We start from the raw sequence: 8840 nt of genomic DNA, 5'->3' as shown, positions 1-8840 counted from the left end.
TTATCTTGTCCCTCTTTTTCTTTCTTTATTTATTGAGTATTTTCTAATTGATGGTCGAATCTTAATTAGTAAAACCCTAGCCTCTGCTGAACCCACCTTCTATCCTTCCTCCACTATTTGCTAAAAAGCTTCTTTGTTCCACTCTGCCAAAGAGCAGAAACAGCTTTTGCCGAATCTGTAAAACCCAAAACGATTTTCTTCAATCTTCTTGAAAAAGTTCTTCATCAAGATGGATTATTGTATGAATCGCTGTGAAAATGCTGCATGTAGGCTCATCTCCTCTTCTTCTTCCTATGTTCTTCCGTCTTCCAGAATATATTCATCAAGAACTCAGCTTTTCCCGCTATTTCATCAGTCTGCAAAATCGGCAGTTTACAAAAAGTCCTCATTTTTGCACCTTCAATCTCGGCCATGCGTTTTCAGTAAACCCCATTTGCGGAAAAGGGTGAATTCCGTTGTTAATGAGCAAATCAATACTAGCCCCAATGATGATTCTGTTCAAAAAGGGTTTCTTGGAACGGAGAAATTGGGGAAAAGAACAGATATAAAGAAGATTTTGATACTGGGTGCTGGGCCAATAGTGATAGGACAAGCTTGTGAGTTTGATTATTCAGGAACTCAAGCTTGTAAGGCTCTTAGAGAAGAAGGGTATGAGGTGATACTGATAAATTCAAATCCTGCAACTATTATGACCGACCCAGAAACGGCGAACAGGACTTATATTGAGCCAATGACACCGGAACTTGTGGAGCAGGTGTTAGAGAACGAGAGGCCTGATGCATTGTTGCCAACGATGGGTGGGCAAACTGCTCTTAATTTAGCTGTAGCGTTGGCAGAGAGTGGTGTGCTTGATAAATATGGAGTCGAGTTGATTGGGGCAAAGCTTGATGCGATAAAAAAGGCGGAGGATAGGGATTTGTTTAAGCAGGCAATGAAGAATATTGGGATAAAGACGCCACCTTCGGGCATTGGCAACACATTAGAGGAGTGTTTTGAGATAGCTAGTGAAATTGGGGAGTTTCCATTGATTATTAGGCCAGCTTTCACATTGGGTGGGACTGGTGGTGGAATTGCTTATAACAGAGAGGAATTCGAGGCTATATGTAAGTCCGGGTTAGCAGCTAGTTTGACATCACAGATTTTGGTTGAGAAGTCTTTGTTAGGTTGGAAAGAATATGAGCTTGAGGTTATGAGAGACTTGGCTGACAATGTGGTTATCATCTGTTCCATTGAGAATATTGATCCTATGGGGGTCCATACAGGGGACTCGATTACTGTGGCCCCTGCTCAGACTTTGACAGATAAAGAGTACCAACGGCTTAGGGATTATTCGATTGCTATCATTAGGGAAATTGGAGTTGAATGTGGTGGTTCCAATGTGCAATTTGCTGTAAATCCAGTTGATGGCGAAGTCATGGTAATTGAAATGAATCCTAGAGTATCTAGGTCTTCAGCTTTAGCCTCAAAAGCTACTGGCTTTCCAATAGCTAAGATGGCTGCTAAGCTATCAGTGGGATACTCTCTGGATCAGATTCCTAATGATATCACAAAGAAGACTCCAGCTAGTTTTGAGCCATCCATTGATTATGTAGTTACAAAGGCAAGTAGCTTTAATTTTTACTTTATTTCTTCTCTTAAATTCCAATTTCCTTGTGTATTAATTTTCTGCTTAGAATTTAAATGAGCTCTTTCTTATAAAAGAATACTATAATGTTTATTTGGTTGTCTCAATTTGTCTCTGTTCAGTTATTTAGGAGTAAGAATGTTTTCTACTTTCTACTAAGTTAAGAATTAGGGCCCTGCATGAAGGTGTCTATTTATGGCCTTTAAACATACTCATCTCTATAATATACTGATGTTACTGAAAGAACACTACGATATCCATATCCATTCGCTTGTCTCAGTTTTTCTGGATTCCGTTATTTAGGAGTAAGTCTGGTATCTAGTTTATAGTAAGTTGAAAATCAAAGTTCTGCAGGAAAGTGTCCATTATGTTTTCAAACACTCATCTCTATAAGATTCTAGTGTAACTTGACAACAAGAAATATTCATTATTTTGTCCTAGTTATGACCAATATGGCAAATATTTCAACCTGGATTTGTAGAGCCAGTATATGATAAAAGAAACAGGAATACATGATTCTTACCAACAGAAATGATCCCTGGCATCTCTATCATCAGCTTGATTCTTATAACTTGGTTCTTTGAATTGTGGTAGTATTATTATTGCTGCGGGCAAGTATTTTGCAAGAGTCTATGCAACTTTGTTGTAATCTTGATACAATATTTCAAAATCTGGTGATGGAATAATGTTTTAATTGGCATTTTTTTATAATTTCATATTCTGGAGATGATGTAAATTAATGTTTTGTTTTTTTTCCAATTGCCAATATTTATACATGTGCAGTTAGTTTTCTAAACAATGTTTATACCAGATTTCGAACACTTTTTTATCAAAACAAAAAAAGTTTTCTGAACAATGTAAAATTGTACAGATACCAAGGTTTGCATTTGAGAAATTCCCTGGATCTGAGGCCATACTGACAACCCAGATGAAGTCTGTTGGTGAATCCATGGCAGTAGGTCGCACATTCCAAGAATCCTTCCAAAAAGCAGTGCGGTCTCTGGAATGTGGGTATTCTGGATGGGGCTGTGCACAGGTTAAGGAGTTGAACTGGGATTGGGACAAATTGAAGTATAGTCTTCGGGTTCCTAATCCTGATCGCATCCATGCCGTATATGCTGCAATGAAGAGGGGGATGAAGGTAGATGACATCCATGAGCTCAGTTACATAGACAAATGGTTCCTCACTCAGCTAAGGGAGCTTGTAGATGTGGAGCAATTCCTTCTGGCTCGCAGTTTGTCTGACTTAACAAAGGAAGACTTCTATGAAGTGAAAAAGAGAGGATTTAGTGATAGGCAGATAGCTTTCGTGACAAAGTCCAGTGAGAAGGAGGTTCGATCGAGGCGTTTGTCTTTGGGTGTGAAACCAGCATATAAACGAGTTGATACATGTGCTGCAGAATTTGAGGCTGATACACCTTATATGTATTCATCTTATGACCTTGAGTGTGAATCTGCTCCTACACGAAGGAAGAAAGTGTTGATTTTAGGTGGAGGACCAAACCGAATTGGACAGGGCATTGAGTTTGATTATTGTTGCTGTCATACATCCTTTGCCCTTCAGGTTTGTGTTTCTTGATAATTGATTTAGGTCCAATTTTTCTGCATTGCTTTTTAGGTTATAGTTCTTCAACTCCCAATGAATAACTTGAATGAAATATGAGTAGAGGCGTAAGTTAATAATTTCTCTTATAAAATAATGTTTGTATCACATATAAGCAATTAAGTATCTGCATGTTTCTTCCTAGAATGAGTATAAAGTTATTATTATTGTTAGTAGCATTATTATTGTAACATCAACACTAAGAAATTACAAATATAGTGACTTTCCCAAGCAGGAACCAACCCCTAAGATAAACCCATTAATAGCTCCAAAAAGAGAAGATCAAAAATATTAACGTAGAGCAAATTATTTTTTTTGAGAATGAAAAGAAGAGCAAATTAGTGAAGGAAAGGAAATAAATAGAACTCATGGAGAGTACACATTATGAAGAAATTTTCTTAACTCAGTATTGAAAAACATAGTAGAAATTGCAAATAAAATCAACTTAACTATGATTTTTAACTCTATCTAGTACATAATATAATACCTGATTGTCTTCATTTGCTACTCTTTTCATCAAGCAGGTTGGTGTGCTAGCTTAGATCTAGCTTTAATTTTACCATTCTAAACTTTATTTTCTTTCTTGTTACTTTATCATCTTCCATATTATCATTTGCAAAGGTTTCTCCTCCTTTTAATTCTTCTTGTTTCCTCATTGATGCAGACGGTCTTTTAGATGCATGCTTCATAATTATATTCTCAAAGTTAAAAACGGACAAGGAAGAGAATATTAAAAAGAAAAATGTAAGCTAGTTGAAGAATCCGAATGCTTCGACTTTGGCAACAGATGTTTATATTTTCTTTGAAATTCCAAGCTTCATCAACTTAATCCTACACGAGTTTAAATTGTGGATCCTAACCTAAATTAGAAGTCATGGAGAACATGGCCTAGATAAGTTTATGAGATCGTCGACCTTTTAAATCCATTCAGACATGTAACTAGCAATTACTATAAATTATGTATAGTTGACTTTCTTGTGTTCAAAGAAGTAAATTACTATTTATATTCTTATTTTTATTTAAATTACTCAATTAAATTGTAATTCTTGTAGGATTAATTAAAAATTGTTCAACTTTTAATGGATACTTTGGTAATTCAATTTTTAATTTTCGGAAAAGGGCCAAAAATACCCCTGGATTATCCGAAAAGGTTTAAATATACCCCTCTTCCATCTATTGGGCTAAAAATACTCCTCAGTCTACCTTTTTGGTTCATTTCTACCCTTAAAACTAACAGCCTTTTATTATTATTATTATTATTATTATTATTGAGTATTACATGTCATTTTTCTATTGGACAAATTTAAATTCTAACCCATTTTTTCTCCTACCCGCCCCCGACCCATATCCATACCCCATGCCCAAACCCAATTAGAAGACCCATTAGAAATAGAAGAGTCTCTCCTCTTTTCTTTTTCAACCTTTTCACCTCATATTTTCAGTGCAACACTATATTGAAGTTGAAGGATTCAAATTGGAACATTATTAGGAGGGCTAAGAACTTGAGGGTTGAAGCTAAGGTTGTTCGGAAATGGTCAGCTAGAGACTTTGTCTCTCTTTTTTCTTCTCTGTTACTTGTCTGGTGCTCGCTTTAACCAGGACCATTTTGTTTGGTTGAAACTTGCGTTGCAGCAAAATGGGCTGTATCTTCTCTTTTATGGTCTACAACTTAAAAGCCTGAAGCTTTTGGCTTCTATAATCATGTAGTAGAAGAAAAATTGATTTATGAAGTTGCAGAATCTACTGTTCTAAAACGCAAGAACATTAACCAGAGTCCTAAAACGCAAGAACATTAACCAAACTAAATACAATTTCACTATCACTCCAACAATAATAGGAATTACAATTAAGAACATTACGCTAACCAAACACTATCAACAAATTCTCATATCACAAACTTAATTAGATAAAAATAGCCCATGTCGAAATAAGAAGATTCTGACATTTGAATGGAGAGAAGACTTCTAAAATCAATGTTCCAACTTGAATCCTTCAACTTCAATATAGTGTTTCTCTGAAAATCTGAGGTGAAAAGGTTGAAGAAGAAAAGAGGAGAGAGTCTTCTATTTCTAATGGGTCTTCTAAAATGGGTTTGAATTTAAATTTGTCCAATAAAAAAATGACACGTAATACTTAATAATAATAATAAAAATAAAATAAAATGATGTTAGTTTTAGGGGTAGAAATGAACCAAAAAGTTGGACTGAGGGGTATTTTTTAGCCCAATAGATCGAAGAGGGGTTATTTAAACCTTTTCATATAGTCCAGGGGTATTTTTGGCCCTTTTCCGTTTAATTTTTGAGATTCCCACTTTTATAGTAGGATAGATGAGCTTCTGATTACACAATGCAGAAAATATCATATGATGAGTAATTTTCTTCTTGGCATATGAAGTATTTGAAATATAATGTATTGGTCCTTCACTTGATCAAAATAATGTATCGGTCTTTCTTTCTTGGTTCTCATAATTGGAATTTTGTGGTTACAAGTTGCTCCCATGTTGCTTTTCAACCTGGAAATTTGATTTTTTTTTTTTGGTTTATGCAGGACGCAGGCTATGAAACAATTATGATGAATTCCAATCCTGAGACAGTTTCTACAGATTATGACACAAGTGATCGTCTCTACTTTGAGCCTCTGACAGTTGAGGATGTTATTAATATCATCGACTTGGAAGGACCTGATGGTATAATTGTGCAGTTTGGAGGTCAAACACCATTGAAATTGGCTCTGCCGATTCAGAATTACTTGGATGAGCGAAAGCCTAAGAGCAGAAGTGGCGCTGGTTTTGTTAGCATCTGGGGTACATCACCTGATAACATTGATGCAGCTGAAGATAGGGAGAGGTTCAATGCCATCCTGAATGAACTACAGATCGCTCAGCCAAAAGGGGGTATTGCAAAGAGCGAAAAGGATGCCCTTGCCATTGCGGCAGATGTAGGATACCCTGTTGTCGTCCGACCATCTTATGTGTTAGGTGGCCGGGCCATGGAGATAGTTTACAACAATGAAAAATTAGTGACATACCTTGAAAATGCTGTCAAGGTAGACCCGGAGCGCCCTGTCCTGATTGACAGGTATTTAACTGATGCTGTAGAGATTGATATTGATGCACTTGCTGATTTGCATGGTAATGTTGTCATTGGTGGAATAATGGAGCACATTGAGCAGGCTGGGGTTCACTCTGGTGACTCAGCTTGCATGCTTCCAACAAAAACAGTTTCAGATTCATGCTTGGAAACTATTAGGTCGTGGACTACAAAATTGGCAAAGAGGCTTAATGTGTGTGGCCTCATGAATTGCCAATATGCCATTACTACTTCTGGTGAGGTGTTCTTGCTTGAGGCTAACCCCCGTGCATCACGAACAGTTCCTTTTGTTTCCAAGGCAATTGGGCACCCTCTGGCTAAATATGCTGCTCTAGTCATGTCAGGAAAATCTCTATATGACCTAAACTTCACCAAGGAGGTTATCCCCAAACATGTATCAGTTAAAGAAGCTGTTCTTCCATTTGAGAAATTCCAAGGTTGTGATGTGCTTCTTGGTCCTGAGATGCGCAGCACTGGTGAGGTAATGGGTATCCACTATGAGTCATCAATTGCATTTGCCAAAGCACAAATTGCTGCTGGACAGAAAATGCCACTTTCAGGTACTCTGTTCCTCAGTTTAAATGAATTGACAAAACCCCATCTTACTACAATTGCTCGAGCCTTCTCTGGACTTGGATTTCGAATTATTGCAACTTCTGGAACTGCACGTGTACTCAAATTAGAAGGCATGCCAGTGGAGCGAGTGCTTAAAATGCATGAAGGGCGGCCACATGCTGCTGATCTCATTGCCAATGGGCAGATTCAGTTGATGGTCATCACAAGTTCAGGAGACGCTCTTGATCAGATTGACGGCCGGAAGCTGAGAAGGATGGCTCTGGCATATAAGATACCGGTAATAACAACAGTTGCAGGTGCCTTGGCCACTGCTGATGCAATTAAAAGCTTAAAATGCAACAAGATTAAGATGACAGCTCTTCAGGATTACTTTGATGTCCAGAAGGTAACAGCTGAGCTCAAAAACCTTCAATCTGCTTCATCTGTTTCTTCTAATTGAGCTGCTACTAGGTGAATCAGTCTTCTTGGTTGCTTATAAGTTTTTTTTTTCCTCTTTCGTTTCGATCTATGTTATAAGTGGGCTTGTTGCTTTCTGGATTCGGAGAATGAACTTAATTTTCTCCAATATTTTTTATTACTGAACTAGCTCAACAAATGTACTGGAACATCAAATCTACTTGTAGATTAAAATAGGTGATGATGGTGATAATTACTAATGCAACTATAATCAGTTGCACTGTTTCTTGAGTCCACTATTTCATGCTATCGGAAACAGCCTGTCTATCCCACAATGGTAGGGGTAACATCTGCTTACATCTTATCCTTACCCGGCTCACTTTTGGGGAATACAGTGGGTACGTTGTAACAAACTTGTCCACATTCAACAAATATTTTGCACTAAAATCGACTAGGCAGATAGATGAAATTAGTTTTCGTTCATGTATCACATAATCCTAGCTAGGATTTAACATACAATTTTGAAATAAAATATAAATTCAATAATGAACATGCTTTAGTAAAATTCTTAATTTAAAGAGGGAAAATGCTTTTTCTGTAAGAGCGCTTTTTTTTTTCTTTTTTATCGTATTCAAAATCTCTGTTACAGGTGGTTTAATATAATTGCAAGATGATAATTAAGTTGGTTTCTAAATAGTGAACTTTGTTCGATAGGATCTAATTTTAGAAGCCAAAAGAGCCAATTATTTCTAAATTAATGTATTTTACAAGTTTTAAGCATATGAAATAAGTGCTATTTGTTTCCTCTAGAAAGTAACGTTTAACATAAAAATCATAGAAAAATTATATATAAAATATATTTATGCATATAGATTAATTAGGTTCGGTACTTTTTCGAACGTAATCTACTAATCGACGGTTCTAAATTCATATCAAAATCTATGATTCTATTTTTAATAATTTAGTAATCGGTTGGGGTTCGATTTAGTCGATTTTAATATAACCATTGCCTCAAGTTGAACCTAACTCAACTAGTGTATTAAGACTTTCTCTCTTGAGACTAAGCAAATGAGGGATATTTCTCTATCTTTTTCATCTCTTCATTTTCTTTATTGGTGTATATGAATGTGACAACGGCTAGTATGAAAGCTAGAGAGCAAAAGGTAGTTATTGACAATATAATTTTCAACTTATTAGGCTCGAAGGGTTGAATTGCCTTTCGATTCTCAGGAAGTACATCCAGATTAAAATAAGGCAACTTTAGCACTACTTTTTAATCAACATTTATTATACAGTTAATAATTTAGCATGGTATGAAATAACAGCATGATGCTTTCAACTCTATCACACACAATTTAGGTTTAGAATTTCAATTGGGAAGCTTACGTAATGTTGTCTTCAATCATCTAATATTTTCAAATGTATACACTATCTATACACTTCAGCTATACATATATATAGTATAAAGTAAATACTTCTTATACATTCGGTACATATTTTATAAACTAGATGATCCAGAGACATACCGTTTGTAAATTAAGGAGGTTTCTTC

The 8840-nt window shown here is 36.1% G+C and overlaps 1 protein-coding gene across 1 annotated transcript; it reads left to right on the top strand.

Moving 5' to 3' along the window:
* Positions 1-7579, top strand: LOC129898562 (carbamoyl-phosphate synthase large chain, chloroplastic). Its single transcript, XM_055973141.1, has 3 exons — positions 1-1600; positions 2496-3188; positions 5775-7579. Exons 1-3 carry the CDS (start codon positions 230-232, stop codon positions 7329-7331), a joined length of 3621 nt encoding a protein of 1206 aa, XP_055829116.1. The 5' UTR covers positions 1-229; the 3' UTR covers positions 7332-7579.
* Positions 7580-8840: the final 1261 nt, after the last annotated feature.

Source organism: Solanum dulcamara, chromosome 8 (assembly GCF_947179165.1).
Source record: "Solanum dulcamara chromosome 8, daSolDulc1.2, whole genome shotgun sequence".
Lineage (NCBI taxonomy): Eukaryota > Viridiplantae > Streptophyta > Magnoliopsida > Solanales > Solanaceae > Solanum > Solanum dulcamara.
The sequence above is the reverse complement of the archived record's forward strand: the minus strand, read 5'-3'. Positions and strand labels throughout refer to the sequence as shown.